Consider the following 21,819-nt stretch of genomic DNA (forward strand, 5'->3'; position numbering starts at 1 on the left):
AGGCATGTCCCGTCCTGACCGTCTCTGCGCTGCCGTGTGGCCCCTGTCAGCTGTTGCACCAGCAGGGCCCAGGGCCCAGGGGCCAGTGGGCCCTGCCCAAGCAGCCTAGAGTGGTCTCCGAAGCAGCCAGTGACTAGCTGTTGCAAGAGACAAGAATTTGTGATTCATTTGTTGATTGTGCATCAATACATGGGAGGTGAAACTTGATTTCTAAAGAAAATGCCTTCTTTTTTTAATTTTAAAAATTGGGCTACAACATACACAAAGTACCGATAATCAGTTTCTGTCTATATATACACCTGGGTGACCACCGTCAGGTTAGGACACAGACCGTTCCCTGTGCCCCACCCCCATGTGTGGGGGACTGCAGGCCACGTTCAGGTTCATCTCCGCCATGTGTCCATTCAGACCCCGTTACAGAGCACCACCCTCTGTACAGAGCCCTCAGCTGGGGCGATGGGCCTTCGACAGCTCATCTCACTTGTAGTTTGTTGAGGTCCCAGTAAGTGGTACAAAGAGAAACCCCAGGGTAGATGTGGCCAGTGACAGAGGAAGGCTTCTCGGAGGAAGTGATAGCTGAGGGAAGGTGAGGAGTGACCCAGGTGGAAGGAGGTGGGGACGTACACCTGGAAGAGAGGGCCGCACAGGCAAAGCCCCAGGCGGAGGAGGCTGGAGGAGGGGAAGGTGTTCTGTGCACTTGGAACCTAGAAAGCGAGGCTCATGATGGGGTGAGAGGTGATGGGTGCGGCAGGGGACAGGGGCTCTTGGGAGGGGAAGAGATTGCATGGGGTTGTGAGGAAGCCTGCTCCACCATCATGGGGAGGGCGGTGGCCTGGGTTGGGGTGGCGGAGAGGTTCCCGTGGGAGGAGATGGCCGCTGTCCATGGTTACTCACTGGACCATCACCACCCAGCCAGGTCTCCTCTCTCTGCTCAAGACCCTGCTCACCCTGGGCCACCAGCCGGCACTCACCTCCACCCACCACAGGGCTGAGTGATGAGATCCCCATGATGCCATTGGGAAGGCTTTGCCAGGCTGCAGGGAGGCAGCTGAATCTTCACCACCTTCTCAACCCTGATGTGGGCATATGGCACCTTCCAGGATTTTTATGTGCTGACCATGACTTTCTGGCTCCGTGGCGTGGATTTGTTGGTCAGGCCTATGGTGGGGTGGGTCCTGGCCTCTTAGGCATGTTCCCCTTTCTCTGACATGGAGCTGACAGTGATGGTGATGAAGATGATAAAGACCCCCACCCAGTGTCTTTGGGGGATTAAACATGATAATCCAGGCAAAGCACTGAGTACAGGGCACCTGCCTCTATTATTATTACTATAATTATAATTCAGTGGGTTCTGTGGCTTACTGGAGCTCTGGGATTGGACAAAGGCAGCTACAGAGTACTGTTCATTTTACCCACACAAAGCCCTGCCTAGAAGGTTGAGAACCTTGTCCAAGGTCTCACAAGAAGAACAGGTCAAAGGCAGGTGACCTGCCCTGAATATCCCATTTGAGAACAACCCCCAGAGACCAGCAGACAGACAGGGAGGGCCATGGCCCCTACCACACTTTCTGCAGTTCTCTCTCAGAATTATCAGCACCACCCTGGCCCACAGGCACAGAGACAGGTGTGAAGGTCAAGTATCTCCAGGGAGAGTACCAGTCTCGGAGTACCAAGGGCCTTGATGTTCACGGGAAGCAGAGCTTTGTGTTTGGTTCTGCTAACAGGGTCCCTCCTGTGAGTGGTCCTGTTTTTTCACAGCACCATCCCTTACTGGTGGACAGTTAGGGTTTGGGCATTGTTTGCCAGCATAAACAACTCAGATCGCTTGGTCTTACATTTTTTCACAGCTGTGTAGAACTGTCTTTTGGTTAAATTCCTAAAAAGGAGATCTAGGAAAGTTTCAGATCCAGAAGTTTCCTTCTGGAAAGTTTCACACGCTCCCCAGCTGTGCCCAAAGCAGACTATCATTGGCCTCAACTCAGCTGAACTTCTCAAAGGCTGAAGCAGGTCTGTGCCTCATTTTGCATGCAGGCCGGGCTGAGACTGCCCAGCCCTCCTCCAGGGTTCTGTCATCTCGGGTGGCCAACAAAAGCCAAGACTTCCATGCACCGCACTGGCCAAAAGCTAAAAAAAAAAAAGCACATGCACCCACACACGTATGTATACGTGCATGCCAAGAAATTGAGAAGAACCCCGTTCAAAGGGTTGTTTCACAAAGTTTTGTCAATTCTCCAGCTGTGCGACTGTGGGGACAGACTGTGTCCCAAGTAGAGCCCCTCCAGAAATGGTGGGTCAGCATTTTATTCTCGTAACAATGCTTTTGCAATTGGAGTCCACCAAAATCATCAAACTTATTGTGCAACTAGTCACAAGCTCAGAATTACGTGGAAATCTGTCTTGTCATACAAGGAATTGTGACCATGAAATTTGGCAAATTTTTCAATACAAATCTTCACCTACTGATTGTAGAATTTTAAGAGAATTGTTAGTTGCCACAAAGTACTATGGTGATGAAAGCTGCTAGCAATAGTTAGTAGAGCATGGTGGCCGCCCCCCATTGTTACCACTCACTTAACGGCATCTCTGCACTTGACTCATCTTCTGTGTCCGTTCTTTGAGGGTGCTGGCCTTAATTGGCCAGAGCCTTACTTCCCAGACAGCAGTGCCACAGGCTGCCCAGCTAGATGAAAGTTGTGGTTCAGTGGAGCTGCCGTGTGCCCCATGACGATAAGTGTGGTATAAGGGTCTTCTGCCCTGGACTCGGAGGCGGGGCAGGCGGAAGTCTCCTCGCCCCCATGCACAGTGTTTGGCTGAGCCTCTTCCTCACCTGATCAGAGCCACATAAGTGGGGAGACAAGGCTGTCCCAGGAAACAGGGTGGGTCAGGAGTACAGGTGCTCAGAGTGAAAAGAACGCTTTGGATGCAATTCCACCTGCTTCAGCCCCCACCCATGATAGGCTTTCCCCATTTTACACACACACACACACACACACACATACACACTCAAACGAACACACATGCTATCCTGTCTCTTCCTAGTCTCAGCTCCAACCCACCCCTCACTTTCCATACAGCAGACACCAGGGAGCTCCTTCCCTGCCCAGGCAGCCCAGGAAAGTGGAAAGTTCCATCTCCCTGTCCCTCCCACCACCCCCTTTTCTATCCTCATCGGTCTGTTTGTCCACCCACCCAATCTGGGAGCCTGAGGGAACACTACACTTGGGCTTGGGGTCCCTGTCCCCAAGGAGTTTTCCTTTGGGAAGCAGCCCCGCCTCATCCCCACCGCACACACTGAGTAAGATCCTGCCATCTTCCAACTCTGCGTCCAAGGCCTGGCTTCTGAGAAGTAGGGGGAAGCAGCTCCCTCTGATGGGTCTCAGAAACAAGGAAATGTTGCTCTGAGGCTAGAGCCTCCCCTGAGCTGGGGCATCAGGATTGCTGAGGGAGACAAGGAAAGCCCACCCCACCCCAGCTATGGAGGAGGGCAGAGAGCCGGGCCACATCTGCCCCTGCAAAGGGGAACTGAGAGTGGGCAAGAGCCCTGGGTTTTCTGGCCTCTATTATTCAGCAGATCCTGCACTGAGGATTTTTAGGGGCAGGGGAGGATGACAGAGGTGCCCAAGGAAGTTTCCTCTCTGAGGGGGTCAGGTCCAGACAGAAATTCTCCAGCTTAGCCCATCACTGCCCAGTCCCATACCTGTCCAGCAGTTGGAGAGATCTGTGCCCAGTTCAAGGGTATATATCTCTGAGAATAATTAAAGGTCCCCTCCATGTTGGGGCATGCTGGACGGGGATGCTGGCGGAAGAATTGTGACAAGAGGCGTGGATTAGGGATGTTTGGAGCCAAGGAGAGTAAATGACCTGGTGGCAACCCACAAAGAAGGGCTCAGTCTTCACTCCTGTACAGTAGGCCCGCTGTCTCCCAGTGAAGCTGCCCGTGTTGCTTCCTAATCCTATTGACTTGAATTATCATCAGTTATTTGAGACCCTCAATAAAACTGTACGACATACATACAAGTGTCTGTCACCTAGAGTAACAAAACATGGCAGGTGCAAGGGAAAACACCTGGATACCTCTCCCTACTCAGAGGTAACTACTATCCTGAATTTCTTTATACTTTTCTCTCTATTAGATTTGAATCATTCAGTAACATCCTCAGTATTGCATGTGGTATAGGGTTGTTTTGTAATTTTTTTAAATTGTGGTAAAATATACACCCTGGTCAAAATCTATTAACCATCTGTGCAAGGGTTTATTTCTGGGCCCTCTACTCAGAAAGGGTGGAATGAAAGCTTTGCTGGATAGAGCAATCTTGGATGTAGTTCCTTGCCTTTCATGACTTCAAATACTTCTTTCCAGCCCCTTCTAGCCCATAAGGTTTCTTTTAAGAAATCAGCTGATAGCCTTATGGAACTCCTTTGTAAGTAATTATCTCTTTTTCTTTTGCTTCTAGGATTCTCTTTATATTTAGTCTTGGGTAACTTAATGATGATGTGCGTTGGTGTGTTTTGCTTTGGGTCCAACTTCTTTGGGACTCTCTGGGCTTTCTGGACTTCTTGAAAGTCTATTTTCTTCACCAGATTGGGGAAGTTTTCCTTCATTATTTGTTCAAATAAGTTTTGAATTTCTTGCTCTTGTTCTTCTGGCACCCCTATGATTCGGATGTTGGAACATTTCAAGTTGTCCCAGAGACTCCTCAGCCTCTCTTCATTTTTTGGATTCTTGTTTCTTTGTTCTGACCCAGTTAGATGTTTATTTCTTCCTTTTGTTCTTAATTGTTGTTTTGAATTCTGGTTTCCTTCTTGTCACTGTTGATTCTCTGAATATTTTACTTCAGTTCATTTTGGATGTCTTTCACTTTTTGACCAAGCTCAATCAGTTCTGTGAGCATTCTGATTACCAGGGCTTTAAATATTCCATCAGATAGGTTGGCAATCTCATTGGTTAGTTCTGAGGTTTTGCTGTGTTCTTCCTTTGGGCCATATTTCTTTATGTTGGCACACTAGTCTGGTTATTCTGGTTGATTTTTTCCTTAATTCCTTGGTTGTCAGAATTCTATGCAGTTTGATTTTCTGGTGTTTTTGGTTGTTTATTAATTTTAGATTGGTTGTTATCTCCTCCTTTTGGTTGTGTGGAGAAGAGAAGGGTTTCTACCTACACCTCCATCTTGGCCTGAACTCCTATTAAATTTATTTCTAAGTGTTTCATATTTCCTGTTGCTCTTGAAATTGGTATTATTTTGTTTTGTGCTTGCCCCACAGAGGGTAGAATCAACCACCACCCAGAATATGTTTAACTGTTGATACTGATGGCACCATGCATGCACTAAGAGGCTATGTAAAGGTTTATTACTCACATAATCAGCCTTTCTGGGGAGAACAGGGCGGGTCCCTAAGCTGGTTCACGATATCTTGAGTGAGGATAGGGGCAAGTGGCTCTGATTTTATTATGGTTGAAGAGCGGGACCAAGGTGATAATTCCTGTGTACAGGTTTTGATTCACATGATTTAAACTTCCCCACTAACAGCATGGGCAGGAATGCTGGGGCTTTCTTAAATTGATTTGCCCAGATTGGAGCAAGAGGGAAGAATGGGCTTTGAAAGCTGTTGATGGTCAAACACCAAAAATGAACTCAGACTCTTCATTACATTTATTTACATATAAGTGCCCAGTTGTTCACTTGTATATATGAATATACATATAAAATAATTTATATAGCAATAATTTGATATATATTTCAAATGTATATAAGAATACAGTTGACTTTTGTGTGTTTAACTTATATCTTATGACCTTGCTAAATTCACTTATCAATTCCAGTAACTTTTAAAAAGAATGTCTTGGGAATTTCTGTGTAGATGATCATGTCTACAAATAAAGGCATTTATAATTCTTTCTAATATGTATGATTTTTATTTTAATTAATTAATTAAACTTAAATCCCTGGTTAGAATCTTCATACAATGTTGAATAAAAGTGGTGAGAGTGACCATTGCCTTGTTCCTGATTTCAAGGAAAGCTTTCAGTCTTTCACCATTTAGTACAAAGCTAGATGTAGGCATTTCATAGATGCACTTTATCAGGAAGTTCTCTTCCGTTCCTTTCAAATTGATTGGGGCAAAATTGTCATAATATTATTATAATATATTAGAATTCAGCATAATATCCTGTCTGTCATTGCTAATGTTGGTAATTTCCGTTGTCTGTATTCCTTTCTTTGGGTAAAGATTTATTAATTTGATTGTTTTAAAGAACAATATTCTGATTTTATTAATTTTTTATTTTTAAATGTTTTTGGTTTTATTGATATCTCCTGTTATGTTTATTATTTTCTTCTGGTTACCATGGGATCAATTTTGTTTTTTTTTTCAGATTATTTAATGGTGAAAATATAGATCATCAATTTGAGATCTGACTTTTCTAATATAAACCTTTTAATGTTATATATTTTCTCAAAGCATTGCATTACCCACATTACTGTCTGTCGTGTTTTCATTTTCATTCAGTTCAAAAATGTACTGATTTCTCTAGTGGTTTCTTCCTTGACTCAATGGTTATTTCCAAGTGCAGTTACTTTTTAATACTTAGGGATTTCTCGTATATATTTTTATTATTTATTTCTAAGTCATTTTTTGGTGTCAGAGAAAATACTTTGTTTCATTTCGGTCCTTTTCAATTTGTTGGGATTTTTATTATGGCCCAGAGTAGAGTCCACCTTGGGGATGTGCATCTGCACTGAACATGGATTCTGCCGTCTGGGTGTTCAACCATGAGTGTTAATGAGGCCACCTTAGTTCATAATGCTATTCAAATATTTTATATTCTTACTGAATTATTGGTCTAGGTGTTTCTTTAAAAAAAGGATATTTATTCGGCATGATGATCAGACTATTACATTTAGCAATCAACAGCATGGACGCAAAAAAAAAAACAACTACATTAAAACCCTTTGTTGGGATGCTTTACACTTTTCATAGAATGAACATTTAAATAACCTGTTATACAAATACAGTGACCTCAAGTGTTTTGCCCATATACATCAGTATTGTCTAAAACGTGTCTTTGTAGCAGCCAGGTCCTACTACCTCTGTGCTTGGCTGAGTTCACAAATCTGTTGTAACCTGTAGCTTCCCTGTCACATTGCTGCCCCTCCTTCTCCTGCAAAGCTTTGTTTCCTGGCAGTAATTAAAACCTTCTGCCACTGCCTTAGCTACTGCTGCCACTGCTGGAACCACCTTAGCCACCTTGCTTATGTAGTTTGGCAAAGTCATGCCTCTACCACCATAGGGGCCAGAGCTTCTGCCTTCAAAATTTCCTCCTTTCATGGATCCAAAATTTGAAGGTTGATTGTTATAATTGCCAAAATCATTGTAGTTTCCACCACATCCAAAGTTGCTTCCATCATTACCATCATAACCATCCATCGTAGCCATCCCCACTTCCACCATACCCACCATCACCACAGCTTCTACCTAAGCCACCTGGACCATGAAAGTGTTTCCTCCACAACCAAAGTTGTCATTCCCACAACCACCTCCTAAGTTTCCAGAACCACTCCAACCTCTTTGGTTGGACGAAGCACTGGCCATCTCTTGCATAGACAGGGCTTTCCTTACTTCACAGTTGTGGCCATTCGCAGTATGGTATTTATGAATGATAATCTTGTCTACAGAGTCATGGTCATCAAAGGCTACAAAAAGTAAAGTCCTTCTTCTTTCCATTGCCTTACACATGATTTTAATCACTTCACTTTTCCCATACTGCTCAAAATAATCTCTTAGGTGCTGTTCTTCAGTGTCTTCTTTAATACCAATGATAAAAATCTTTTTCACAGTGAAGTGGGCACCAGGTCTTTGAGAATCTTCTCTACAGACAGCCCTTTTGGTTCCACAACTCTTGTATCCACCTTGTGTGGCCTCGCATTCCTGGCTACATCCACCTCCTCCAGTGACTTATGTGATAAGCCCAAAGCCTCTGGAGCACTTGGTGTTTGGATCCCTCATCACCACATGGTCTGTGAGCTTTCCCCATTGTCCAGCATGGCCCCTCAGACTCTCATTGGTTGTTACAAAGCTCAAACCTCTGACAAAGAGTTTCCACAGCTGTTCAGGCTCTTTGGGAGACTCTGACTTAGACAAGAGGAGTGCGGAAGAGGGGACTTGAATGAGGCTTCCTCAGTGGCATCCACCAGCATAAAGGAGCGATCTGATGAGCATACCTATAGATGTTTCTGTGACTGTGAGGGGAGTATTGACGTCTCCGAATATAATTATGCATTTATTCCTTTATTATCCTTTCATTTATATCTGACTTTTGCTTCATGATTTTGGAGTTCTATTAGGCACATACACATTTAGAATAGTTTTGTCTTATGGTAAACTGACCCCTTTATTGTTTTTAAATATCCTCTAAACCCTGGTGATATTCTTTGTACTGAAGTCTAGAGTTAATATTGTCACTTTAACTCTTACTTGTCTAGTGCTTATGTGGTGTAACTTTTCCATTTTCTGTATTCGTCTTTATTTTCAAAGTGGGTTTTTTGAGTACACAGCACATATTTGAGTCTTGCTTTTTAAAAAATCCCATTTTGACAATCTCTGCTCTCTAATTGAAGTACTTAGAATATTTACACTTAATGCAGTTAGTGATATGGTTGAATTTTGTTATTTGCTCTTTATTCATTCTGTCTCTTTTTAGTTTATTCTGCCATTATTTTGTATTAGTTTCAGGTATACAACATAGTGGCTAGAGACAATCATACTTTACAAAGTGTTCCCCTATTATTTCCAGTACCCGCCTGGTACCATACATAGACATTACAATATTGCTGTTTCCTATGCTGTACTTTAAATTTCTGTGATCATTTGGTAACTACCAGTCTGTTCTCAAACCCCTCACCCTTTTCACCCAGACTTTTAACCCCTCTTTCCTCTGGCAACCATCAGTCTCTTCTCTATGAGTCTGTTTCTGTTTATTTGTTTATATTTTCTAGAGACTCCATGCAAAAGTGAAATAATATGGTGTTTTCCTTTCTCTGACATATTTCACTTAGCTTAATACCCTCTAGGTCCATGCATGCTGTTGCAAATGGTGAGATTTCATTCTTTTTTACATATGAGTAATATTCTATTGTATATGTGTACCAAACTCTTTTATCCACTTCTCTGTTGATGGGCACTTGTGTTGCATCAATATCTTGGAGATTGTAAATAATGCTGCAATAATCACAGGGGTGCAGATAGTGTTTCAAATTAGTGTTTTGGGTTTCTTCACATACATACCCAGATCTTGAATCACTGGACCATAGGGAAGTTCTATTTTTAAATTTTTGAGGAACTTCAATACTCTTTCCCATAGTGACTGCACAAATCTGCAGTCCCAACAATAGTGCATGAGGGTATTTTTTTCCCGTGTCCTCTCAAACATTTGTTTGTTGATTTATTGATGATGGCCATTCTGACTGGTATGAGATGGGATGTCTTTGTGGTTTTAATTTGCATCTCTCTGAGGATTTGTGATGCTGAGCATCTTTTCATATGTCTACTGGCCATCTGTATGTCCTCTTTGGAGAAGTGTCTATTCAGTTCCTTTGCCCACTTTTTAATTGAATTGGGTTTTGTTTGTTTGTTTGTTTTTTTTGCTGTTAAGTTATATGAGTTCTTTATTAAGTTTTGCATATTAACTCCTTATCAGAAGTATGATTGGCAAATTTGTTCTCCCATTCAGTGGGTTGTCTTTTCATTCCGTTGATGGGCAAAACCTTTTTAGTTTGATGTAGTCCCATTTGTTTATATTTTTCTTCTGTTTCCCTTGCCTGGGGAAGTATGTCAGAAAAAAGTAAGAAATGTCAGAGATTTTCCTGCCTATGTTTTCTTCTAGGAACTTTTTGATTTTGAGTCTTACATTTAAATCTTTAATCCACTTTGAGTTTATTCTTGCGTGTGGTGTAAGAAGGCGGTTTAGTTCCATTTTTTTGCATGCTGCTCTCCAGTTTTCCCAACACCATCTATTGAATAGACCGTCTACCCCATTGTATGTTTTTGCCCCCTTTGTCATTATTAATTGGCCACATATGTATGAGTTTATTTCTGGGCTCTGTATTCTGTTCCATTGAGCTGTATGTCTGTTCTTGCGCCAGCATCATTCTGCTTTGATTACTATGGCCTTATAGTATAGTTTGATATCAGGCAGCATGATACCTCCAACTTTGTTCTTAAGATTGCTGTGGCTATTTGGGGTCTTTTGTATTAATCCTCCTTGGAATGCTCCAAGCTTCTCAAATCTGCAGTGTTTTGTCTTGCATTGATTTTGGGAAAGTCTCAGCAATTGTCTCTTCAAATTTTTTCTCTCCTGTTCTCTGTTCTTCTTTCCCTCTCTACCTGCTTCTTGTGCTGCCCCTGGTCTCTCCTCATCTTTCTTTTTCCTTTTCCCCATCCTCCCAGGACTCCAGTTATGTGTACCTGGGATAGTTTGATATTAACCCATACCTCTCAGTTGCTCTAGTCTTTCTCTTCTTATTTTCTCCTTCACTTTTAATTCTCTTCATATTTCTAATTTCTTATTATCTGATTTCCAGTTTCATTGTTTTCTCTGCTGTATCCAATCAAATTATTCATCTTCAATAATGTGGGCTTTATTTTTAGCATTCCTGTTCATCCCTTTGTTTTATAGCTTCCATTTTTTTTTGCTGAAATTGACTATCTGTTCCAACACGTTGTCTACCTTTTCGACTAAATCTTTTTAAATATTTAACTTGGTCAAAGTCTTTGATAGTTCTAACATCTGGATGGGCCATCCCATTGTCTGGTTCTGTTAACAATTTCATCTCTTGATAATTACTTTTTTTTCTTACCTTTGTGCATTTCTTAATTTTTTATTGAATGCTGGACCTTGTGTGTAATTGGATAGTAGGGACTGAGGTAAACAATACTGATGCCTGGATAAGGGAGCACCTCTTATCCTGTCAGGTCACTAGTGTGGGGTGGCAAGTTAACCTAGAGGGAAGCTGAGCTGCTGCCACCTTGGGCTCGTATGGGGCCTGGAGTGCTAGAAGGTTCTTCTCAGAGTTCCTGCTTCAGTCTTAGCTTTCAGAGGCCTCGGTGCCTCTTTCGTCTGTGCCTGCATGAATGGGGGGGAGTGGCGGGTGGGAATCTTGATCTGCACTCTTAACTCTTAGCCCACCTCCAGCGGTAGGCTGCGGTTGTTCCTGGTGCAGGCTCCTGGAGGGAGCAGGAGGATCTACCAGGGGTTTTGTTGGTTGGTTTGGTTTGGTTTTTTTTGAGGTTTCTCAGTTCTCTTGTTGCAGCCCTTTTCTGCCTTAACCTCATGCATTGAGCTTTCTCAGATGTGCTCATGTCAGGGAGTTCTTAAAGGGATACTATGTTTTCTTCCCCATCTCTGTACACCGAGCATATTGGTATTGATTTGAACACTGTTGGGAAATGACCATGCAAAAGCTACTGGCATTTCTTTGCTGGAATTTTAGCACTCGGTAGGGTGATCTTTGGAGATAGAAGCTCTGACCCCACCCCTGCAAAAAGCCCTCTTGTGTATGCCATGGCTCTCAGGTCAAAGGCTTTGAACTCGACAGCCTCAAGCCTTTCACCCTGACCTGCCATCAGTTACTTATCTAAGTCTCTCTTAACCGTCTCTCTGGCCTTAGACCATCCGTTCTGAGGGCAGATGTCTTCCTCTTTGTGTATTGCTAATGGTGAAACAGTACCTGGCACATGGTAGGGGCTCAGCAATTGTCTCGAATGGATAAGGAATGAGTGCAAGCCCGGAAAGCCCTTACCTCCCCTGCTTTCCAGCAGATAGACTCCTGCCTAGCCTACAAATTTATGCACAGTTGTCACAGAGAGGACTTTCTGGGGACCCCCCAAGTTTGGGAAGGGGCCTTTCTCCTGTGCCCCAGCCCTAGCACAGATCTTGCAGTGGGGATGTAACTGCCGTACCTCTGCTCCCTTTATCTAGGCCCCCAGGGCAGGGACCTGCGAGCCAGGCCTGTGCCACCCAGCCCTGCGTAGACTACTCCGTGAGGCTGTGGAAGACTCTTGCTGCACCAGAGTCTGCCCCAGCTTTGGGCTGATTCTGCATGTGCACGCTGAGTTAAAACATTTAATGCCCCTTTTCCTAAAAGGCTTTAAATATGTTTCCTGTTTCCCTGCTTCAGGAAAAGTGAACCACCATATACCCCTCCATTCTTGTAAGAGGGCATGGCCAGAAGCATGTGGTGTGTCCTGCAAGGCTGGAGGCGAGGACATCTGAGCCCCTGGGGAGCCCGTGGACAGCAGTGGCTCCTAGGAATCCGTGCTCTGGCCAGTGTGGCCTCCAGGAGCGGGGCCGAATACAGTCACGTGGTGGTGGGTGCAGGCTCAGCGGGCTGTGTGTTGGCCAGTCGGCTCACTGAGGACCCTGATAAGCATGTGCTGCTGCTGGAGGCTGGGCCCAAGGACATGTATGCAGGGAGCAAACGGCTCTCATGGAAGATCCACATGCCCGCGGCCCTCGTAGCCAACCTGTGCGATGACAGGTACAACTGGTACTACCACACTGAGCCCCAGGCAGGCCTGGATGGCCGTGTGCTATATTGGCCGCGGGGCCGGGTGTGGGGCGGCTCCTCGTCCCTCAACGCCATGGTCTACATCCGCGGGCACGCCGAGGACTACAACCGCTGGCACCGACAGGGCGCCGTGGACTGGGACTATGCACACTGCCTGCCCTACTTCCGCAAGGCACAGTGCCATGAGCTGGGTGCCAACAGGTACCGTGGCGGCGAAGGCCCGCTGCACGTGTCGCGGGGCAAGACCAACCACCTGCTGCACCAGGCATTCTTGCAGGCGGCACAGCAGGCCGGCTACCCCCTCACCGAGGACATGAATGGATTCCAGCAAGAAGGCTTCGGCTGGATGGACATGACCATCCACAAAGGTAGTATAAGGTGCCCATCCCCCATCTCCCACGTAATTCCTTAAAAAAAAAACAAAACAATTTACAGCCCCATGCCTCCTGTGCCCATCATGGTCAGTAAGTGAGGACAAACTGGGGCTATCACAAGGCCAACGGAGATCAACATATTGCACCCCCTACGGGCCACGAAAATACAGCCCCAGTCCGGGAGAAATGATGTGGGGGCGTTACACCTCCGCATTCTCCGGGTCGCCGACCCCTGGGGTATGGATAATGGCGACTCAGCTCTCTGGCCAAATGATTCAAAAGTTCCTTTGACACTTTCAGATGGGGAAACTGAGGCACAGACCATGCAGGGGGCCCAGGTAGATGTGCATTTCAGTTGTACAGGATCTTTTGGTCTCAGCCTTGCTTGGAATGCAGAGCTGGCACCATCAAGGGAAAGACAAACTCCCTTTTCAGATGCATGAACTAATGCAGGGTGTGCAGGGGCCAGAAGGGCAGGGGAGTGACTGAAATCCTTGCTCTGTCCGCAGGCCAGCGCTGGAGCACAGCCTGCGCATACCTGCACCCAGCACTGAGCCGCCCCAACCTCACGGCGGAGGCCCGGACGCTTGTGAACAGGGTGCTGTTTGAGGGCACCCGCGCCGTGGGTGTGGAGTACGTCAAGAACGGCCAGAGCCACAGGGTGAGCCGATTACCCCCGGGCCTGGGCAGCTCAGACGGCAGGAAGGGAGTGGACAGTAGTCATGTTTGTGTCTCCCCCAGCACTGTGATGAGGAGTGAGTGGCTGGTTCAGGCAGTGGCCTGAAGAGGCGAGGAAACCCCCAGTCTAGCCACCTGCAAAGAGCCCGTTGTGCCCCAAGAGCCTCTGTCTGCCACTCCCCACCTCAGAGCTGCCCCCCAGGACCTTCCACACCTTTTCAGAGGTTGGTACATGTTACCGTGATCACACTCCATACATCTGCACTGTGCTGTTCCCTTTTAGTGCATCAGGATTGTTCGGCGTCCCACTTGAAAATCTGGTCACTGCTCCCTTTATTGAAACCACTTGTTTGAGTGCAGTTTCTTGTTTAAGTCCCACAGTCCTGCTTTTAAGACCATGACTACTAGCTAGCTGTCACAGAACAGTTCAGAGTGTGAATCATGCTTCATTTATGATTGCACAACGTAGCTGAAGGTGTGGGTAGCTCTCACATAGCACCCAAAGCACCCTCTTCCCACTTGGGTATGTCATGTCCAGGCCATGTTTTCCGGGCTCTGTCTGCCTGTTGGGGAAGGGAAGTGTGACCTGCTTGGCCCCTGCCTCTTCCAGGCTTATGTCAGCGAGGAGGTGATTCTGAGTGGAGGCGCCATCAACTCACCGCAGCTGCTCATGCTCTCAGGCATCGGCAATGCGGACGACCTCAAGAAACTGGGCATCCCCTTGGTGTGCCACCTTCCGGGTGAGTTTCCTTCTCCACTGCTCACGGAGGGTGCCTCTGCTAGACAGTAAGGGTTTATTATATTTCATTAGCACAGAGGGGACAGGAGTCGGTGCTCCTCAGCACTGTCACATTTCACTCATGAGCCTGCGGGCCCCTCATGCCTCCCGGGACACTTCTCCCCTGACCAGGGCCCCCAAGTCTTTATGATGTTTTCCCCCCTCCCCTGGCCATCCCCACCCACTGAGAGGTGATGCCTGTCCAGCAGGGAGCACGTGTGAAGCCCACTGGGCCAGGCTCCAGCAGGTCCCAGGGCAGCTGTGTGTGAGAGGGGCCAGGCCTGTTTTCCATCCTCAGGACTCAGCAGTTCCTCTTGGTTAAAGATGCCAGCTCAGAGCTCCTGAGTGTGCTTTTCATGTTCAGACAGTTCTCCAGTTCTGAAATTTATTTTGTAAACTGTCTTTGATGCCCTTGGGCCTGTCCCTTTTGCTGTCTCTCATAACCCACACACCCAGAGGCCTGGGCCTTTCTGCAGTAAGCCTTCATCATAAAAGGTCTGCAAAAGTGCTGGTGCATGGCAGTCACTGGCCAGCCAGTGACTGGCTCAATTGCTGAGCCCCTACCATGTGACTGGCCTTAGCTTGGATGAGCTCAAGCAGGGTCTGCACACATGACAGGGGCTGCATCCCCGCTTCCCAAGGCTGGGGGTGAGGGTGGGGCTGTCAGCCATTCAGTGACAGCTTACTGAGCAGTATCTGCTGCATGTGTGGGCCCTGCCCGCATGGAAGTACTGCCTGGCAGGAAGGCACCTGGAAGTCACAGGTGCTTCTCTGGGAGTGCGTGACAAGGGCAGATGGCTTTGGCAACATGTGAGAGGGCTGGACTTGGTGGGGAGTACAGAAGGGTGTCCCTGGGAGGTGACCTCCAAGCTGTGACCTAGGTACTGAGCTTGGCAGATGAGTAGACAGGGGAGAAGTTTTCAAAACAAGGGGGATGTTGAGAGGCCAGCTAAGCCCCCTTGGTAACCATTTTTCCTTACCTCTCTCTCCTGTGTTAGGAGTTGGCCAAAACCTGCAAGACCACCTGGAGATATATGTCCAGCAGGCCTGCACCCGTCCCATCACCCTCCACACGGCACAGAAGCCCCTGAGGAAGGTCCGGATTGGTCTGGAGTGGCTCTGGAAGTTCACAGGTGGGTGTGCTCAATCCTGACCGTGGCAGAGACGGTCTGTGGCAGAGACAGCTCAGCCTCCTTGCTGAGGTGCCAAGCAAGGGCTCTGGCCCCACATTGTGGTTTGAAGCTGAGCTCTGCCATGCTCCTCAGCTCTTGGAGCCTCAGCTTTCCTGTCTGCAAAAATGGGGTAGAGTTCCCACCTCTTGGGCTGGTGTGAGGACCAGACTCCGTAGCTCAGGGCCTGACCCAGGGGAGATTCCTCAGGGCCAGGTGTCGTTCCTCCTTGCAGACAGGTGGGGTGGCCTTGTGCTGGACACCTGGAGGCGTCTCAGGAGCCAGGAGAAAGGCACTTTGTGCTGGACTGTATAATCAGCATCCATTTCTTAGCACTTTCCACTTGTTTCTGAGTCCCAGTGAGTCTGGCCAGGATATGGTGCTTTGAAATTCTACTCATTCACTCAGCGTGCATTTCTTGCACACCTACTTTGCACTGAGGGCTAGAGGGTGAGACATGCCAGAAGGGCAGGTATCCTTGAGCCATTTACACTATGATGGGGACAATGGGAAGAAGCAGGTAAACATGCTAACTTTTAAGTACAGTGAAAGAAAGATCAGGATGTTGATTAAACTAGAGCACAGTGCTTTATGAAAGCAGGGTCTGAAAGGCAGGAAGAATGTGTGCAAAGGCCCCTGGACTAGACACAACTGCTGGGCCAGGGAGGGGGCAGCCCATGGAGGAGGACGCAGTGGCGGGGGTTGGAGGAGAGAGGGCTTGATCTCGAGGCTGTGTGTGAAGGGTGGGCTGCAGGAGGCACCAGGGGACGCCTGGGTTCCGGTAAGATCACCAGAGCCACCAGTTAAGAGGTGATCTGGGCTTGGACCCAGGCAGGGGTCTGGGTGTCAATGCCAAGTAGATGGATTCAAGCCAGTTTTGGAACCAACGGTAAGATTATCTGATGTGCTGTATGGTGGGTGATGAGGAAGAGATGGTTTCTCAGAAATGGCTCACGAGTTTCTGCCTTTAGCCTCATATGAAAGGAAAGGCCACAGGGGAGGGGGCAGGGGCGTGATACTCATGAGGAGGACAGGCTGGGCCAGGTTAGGGATGCCCGTGGGACATCGGGCCTCACAGTGCAGTCTTCGCAGTGCAGTCAGGGGAGAGGCAAAGCTGAAGACCCTCGACATGTAGCTGAAATTGAAAGTGGTGTTGCTGGGTGAGGCCGGCCCGTCTGCCATACCCTGCCTTTCTCCTCTTCCAATCCTCAGGGGATGGAGCCACAGCCCACCTGGAAACAGGTGGGTTCATCCGGAGCCAGCCTGGGGTCCCCCACCCAGACATCCAGTTCCACTTCCTACCATCCCAAGTGATCGACCACGGGCGTGTCCCCACCCAGCAGGAGGCTTACCAGGTACACAGATCTTCTCATCTCTCCTTGTGGCAGTGCCCTGCCCAACAGCTGCTCAGAGTACCTCAGGGAAAGGGGAGGCCACCCCCAGCTCAGGGCACATACTCTCCATACTGAGTCCTGGCAATGGACCACTCACACCAACTCTGCCCAGGGAGTGCCAGCTCTGAAAGTTTTGGACAATCAGGTGTAGAGGCTGGAATGATTCATCAAGGTGGTTTTTAATCACTGTGGAGGGTGGGGGTGGTAAGATGCAGGCAAATGCTAAAATTTATCTGCTTGTAATTGATTTTGGATATAGAGTCCCACCCACAGGAAACCTGGGACCTCTCTAACTGAGTAGAAGAGTTGATGGAAGTGACTGCTCCCTCTGGATTCATCTAGGTGCATGTGGGGACCATGCGGGGCACGAGTGTGGGCTGGCTCAAACTGAGGAGCGCCAACCCCCAGGACCACCCTGTGCTGCAGCCCAACTACTTGTCAACAGGTAATTCACCAGCCACCTTTGTATGCCCTAGGCCTGGGCCATTGATGGAATGACTGCCTTTACGGGTTCATATTTGTCCCTGAGCCACATTATCTGAGACAGTCACTCCTTCTGCCCCATCGTTCTGGGCTGTGAAAAGCACAGGCTGCTCTGTAGTGCCCTGGGTCCCTGGGGGTGACCCTGGGGCATCACTTTATGCAGTGGGGGAGATCTGCAGTCTTCAAACAATGGACCGGGAGGTTCAAGGCAACCTGACCGTTCACACAGCTCACAGACCGGTTTTCCTGCTGTTACTGTGTGCATCCTTTAAAAGCAAATTATATTCCTGGACCTGCCTCTGTGCATGCATTAGAAGCAGCACTCCCCACCGGGCAGGTTTTGCCCAGGAAAAACTTGCCGGGCCCTCAGAGCCACACTGTGGCAGAGGCAAGGCACGTGTTCTCATCGCTAATTTACAGAGAAGAAAATTCAGATCTCTGATTTAAACCCGGGGCCTCGGAGGCAAGCTGTGTCCAGCTAGAATAATCTGTTTGGGCTTCATGGGACTTTCCTTGTGTTCCGTGTAACCACCTAGGGGTTGGTCGGTGACAAGCAGCCTGGTGGCTTGGACCTGCGTGTCCTGAACTGTTTCCCCTTAGGCAGCTCCTGAGCCTCTCCATGCCTAGAGCGTTCCAGCAAGGCCAGTATGGTAAGAGGAGTCCGCCTGTTTCTTCTGTTCGACAGAAACCGACATTACTGACTTCCGTAGGTGTGTGAAGCTGACCAGAGAAATTTTTGCACAGGAAGCCCTGGCTCCGTTCCGGGGGAAAGAGCTCCAGCCAGGAAGCCACGTCCAGTCAGATAAGGAAATAGATGCCTTTGTGCGGGCGAAGGCCGACAGCGCTTACCACCCCTCGTGCACCTGTAAGATGGGCCGACCCTCCGACCCCACTGCCGTGGTGGACCCACAGACCAGGGTGATTGGGGTGGAAAACCTCAGGGTGGTCGACGCCTCCATCATGCCCAGCGTGGTCAGCGGCAACCTGAACGCCCCCACAATCATGATTGCAGAGAAAGCAGCCGACATCATTAGGGGGCAGCCTGCACTCTGGGACAAGGATGTTCCTGTGTATAAACCCGAGACCCTGACCACCCAGCGCTGAGGCAGTCACTGCCTGATAAGCCCCCTGACGAGCCTGGAGGGCCCGCACAGCCCTTGTCCAAACGCCCTTTCCTAAAACTATAAGTTTAGGATCCAATGGTAGAGACTTGGGTCATTTCTTAAGAAACAAAATCAGTACTGGTCGGTGAGTCAGGTTCCTTTTCCCTCGGATTTTCCTGCGGGCCCTTTGGGGAAGGCAAGGCCAGTGGAGGACAGGTAACTCCTACCAGGTCTTGTGTTATTCCGCGGCGCTCTCCAACCCAGAGTTCCGATGCCCACCTTGTCCTGGTTGGACCTGAGGGAAGAGCTTCTCTCCCAGATCTCCCTCTGAAGGCAAGCCCCACAAAGAGCAGGGTGCTATGCACAGAGGCTGGGTGCTGCCTTCTCTAAGGGGGCATCCTCCACCTCAGGCTGCAAGCTGTAGCTGAGGCCACGAGAGACGCCATAGTTAAGGAACACAGCCGGGATGTGTGCCTAAGCCTCCGGCGTCTTGTTCAGAGAGGGAGCTGCCTGCAAGGACACACAGGCCTCTCCTGGCTCCTCTGCTTCCTGACCTCACTCCCAGAGTGCAGCAGGAGCTGGTGCTCACTGGGGCATTCTGAGTGGCCTGTGGCCCACCTGCCTGATGCTCTGGTTTATGCCAAACACCATCAGCCTGAGAAGATTTCTGAACCTTGTTCAAGGAGAGAATGGTCTGGAAGGACTCTTCACGACTACAGGGTTCACAATTTCCCATTTTAAAAGGAAGCCTGAAACCCAGCACAAACCCCACATACCAGATCACTGCTCCACACCAAAGCAGCCAGCCCAAGAACACCCTTCCCCCTCAGCCCGGGGAAACAACTCAGCGCTGGACAAGGCTGGCTGATTTTTATTCTGCAGATGTCCATGGGAACAGACCAGGATGGAGCCAAACCCGACGCGGAAGGCAGTCAAGTAAAATGTGCTGCCCGATCCTGTAAAAATGCAACAGAGAAAAACTGTCAGATTTGAGTTGGGGGTGGGGTGGAGAGAAAAACCACATAGAAGTAGCATTCAGAACAGTTCTTTGATCTTTGAACTTCTTACAATTAAATAGTGTAATCCAGTCATTTATTTTTGACTGGAAATGCCTTATCCAGATGGTTCTTACAAGGTAATGAAAACGAAATGCATTTTGGATTGATTTTTTAAGCTATCCAAAGCCACCATCTATGGCAGGGAACAAAAGAACTGCTGTGTGGACACCTGCCACACCATCTCAGAAGGCGAGGGCTGTCGTCTCAGGAAGCCAGAGAGGAGGAGCGGGGCCTGCTGGAGTTGCGGGGCGGGGAGGACCCACAGTTAGGCTGCCCGCACAGACATGGGGCCAGCACCCAGCTTCTCGAGGAGTCGGACAGACTGTCACTGAAACCTGTGAGCAAGAGCTTGCAGTCCCTGCACAATGAAAGAATCTACGAAAAGTGGTTTCAAAAGCATAACAGGAAGCTGTGTATGTGCCCGGTGGTCAGGCTCTGAGGAGCACTGACGCCTGTGTTTGGGCCGATGTAGCACCAGCAGAAGGGTCTTCCTGACAACGAGGGACGGGACGCTTGGGTGCAGCAGCTGCGTCCCCAGGGAACGGCGGGTCCCGGAAGAAGGAACTCTGGCACCGTGACTACATGCTTTCTGTTTCCAGTGCAGGCAGCAGGACTCATCATTTCCATAAATTCAAATGGACTCTTCTTTCCAGCCAAACCACAGTCTTCCACCCAAAGGTCATTTCCTATTTCCGCTGAGTCCACTTACCAGATCTGATACCTACATTGCTTCTCTTAAAAATCATGAAGAAAACCACACCGCCTCTCCGCTGGCCCTGTGTTGAGACCCAGGCAGGCTTCCCATATTGTCCCCGGTCACCATCCTGAAGACCGTGCTCACCTTGTTCCTGTGTTGGAAGCAAGGGGCCCAGCCTGCTCCTCATTCTCACCTGTCCTTTAAAGTTTCCAGTATACAAGGAATATAATTTGAGAGAAAAAATTTTTCCATGAATGAAAGTGTAGCTGGAGACTCTGTTGAGTTGGGGCAGTCTGATACCGGACCAGAGCTATTGCGTGATGATACCTCTATTGCTAACTGTTTTTAGAACAAACTGCCCATATAAAAATAAAAAGCTTTGTAGAAAAGACAATTGGAAAAGGCACCTTTGACCACAGTATAGCCTGTGAAAAAAAAACCCATGACATAAACTGCCCCGGTTTCTTTCACATGCGTGGGGTCGGCAGTAGAGAGGGCCCGTCCAGTAGGCCGAGCCCACTGCGCACCAAGAGACACTCCAGGGGCCCTGACAACCCACCCTTCCTGGGCTCGCACTGATGCCGAAACACCTCGGAATGGAGCTGGGGAGCGCGGCCGGGCCAAGTCTGGATGGAAATCACAGAGACGGTTATTAATGAGGAAATCTTGTTCACTAAGAGTTAAATCAGAGCTGCCATGTCCACTTTGTGATATGAAAAACAGATTACAGTAACTAACTGTACTATTCCCGGAGACACAACAAAATGACATTTTTGAGGGAGTGGAAGGAACCAAAAGGAAAGACATTTCATCGTCAACACTTTCCTAAAACCAAGAAAGAAACCATGCTCTACAACTTCAAATTTTTCTTACAAAGAAAAATTTAATGTTAGATGATAGGTTGAACCAGGCTTAAAGCGGACAGATAGTAGGAGTGGTGCAGCCTATAAAAATGCCAGTGTTTAAGTACTGACTGGAAAACAGCATTGCCTGTACCAGGAAAGTCAGCCCTGGCAGGCGGTTGGATCGGCGATGTTAAGCCACACAGTAAGACCAATACCTAAGAGAGAAACAGAGTCCGAGGTGATGGTCACAGTGGTTTAGCCCTTTAGGAGAAACAGTGCTCTCTGCAGCTGGTGTAAAGTTGCCATAGGCATCGAAGGAGCCACGAGAATAAGAAAAAATCTACACAATCACAGAACTGCCCTCACAGAGTGCCCGCCCTTCCAAGGCTCTCACCGGCAAATGCCAACACTTTGCAAGGAGAGCGCCCAAATACAATAAAATTATTACACAGCTTTATTCTGAAGAACATTTTACATTTTAATAGAAAAGAACTTACGTCAGGAAATAGTCATTTACAAACCTTGAAGAGTTTTTGCCTGGACCTGGAGTAAGAATATCTTAAGAAGAGGTTTGTAAGGTCTTCATAACAAAGTATTGTTATTTACAAAAAAAAACAAACAAAACCATGAACAGGTTGTTTATGTAATATTTAAAAACTTTGAACCAAAAATTGCTA

The 21,819-nt window shown here is 47.9% G+C and overlaps 1 protein-coding gene and 1 pseudogene across 2 annotated transcripts in view; one reads left to right on the plus strand and one right to left on the minus strand.

The window, feature by feature from the left end:
- Positions 1-21,769, plus strand: part of CHDH (choline dehydrogenase) — a 30,583-nt gene extending 8,814 nt beyond the window's left edge. For both annotated transcript variants that reach the window (XM_037134642.2, XM_037134643.2), the window contains exons 2-8: positions 12,174-12,931; positions 13,447-13,598; positions 14,226-14,355; positions 15,392-15,526; positions 16,775-16,917; positions 17,299-17,401; positions 18,125-21,769. In XM_037134642.2, coding sequence (XP_036990537.2) covers positions 12,217-12,931; positions 13,447-13,598; positions 14,226-14,355; positions 15,392-15,526; positions 16,775-16,917; positions 17,299-17,401; positions 18,125-18,543 — 1,797 coding nt within the window. In that variant the 5' untranslated portion in view covers positions 12,174-12,216 and the 3' untranslated portion in view covers positions 18,544-21,769. The remainder of the gene's footprint in view (positions 1-12,173; positions 12,932-13,446; positions 13,599-14,225; positions 14,356-15,391; positions 15,527-16,774; positions 16,918-17,298; positions 17,402-18,124) is intronic.
- LOC119041394 (heterogeneous nuclear ribonucleoprotein A1-like 3) lies at positions 7,187-8,133 on the minus strand (annotated as a pseudogene).
- Positions 21,770-21,819: the final 50 nt, after the last annotated feature.

Source organism: Artibeus jamaicensis, unplaced genomic scaffold (assembly GCF_021234435.1).
Source record: "Artibeus jamaicensis isolate MK-2021 breed Jamaican fruit bat unplaced genomic scaffold, CSHL_Jam_final contig_519, whole genome shotgun sequence".
NCBI lineage: Eukaryota > Metazoa > Chordata > Mammalia > Chiroptera > Phyllostomidae > Artibeus > Artibeus jamaicensis.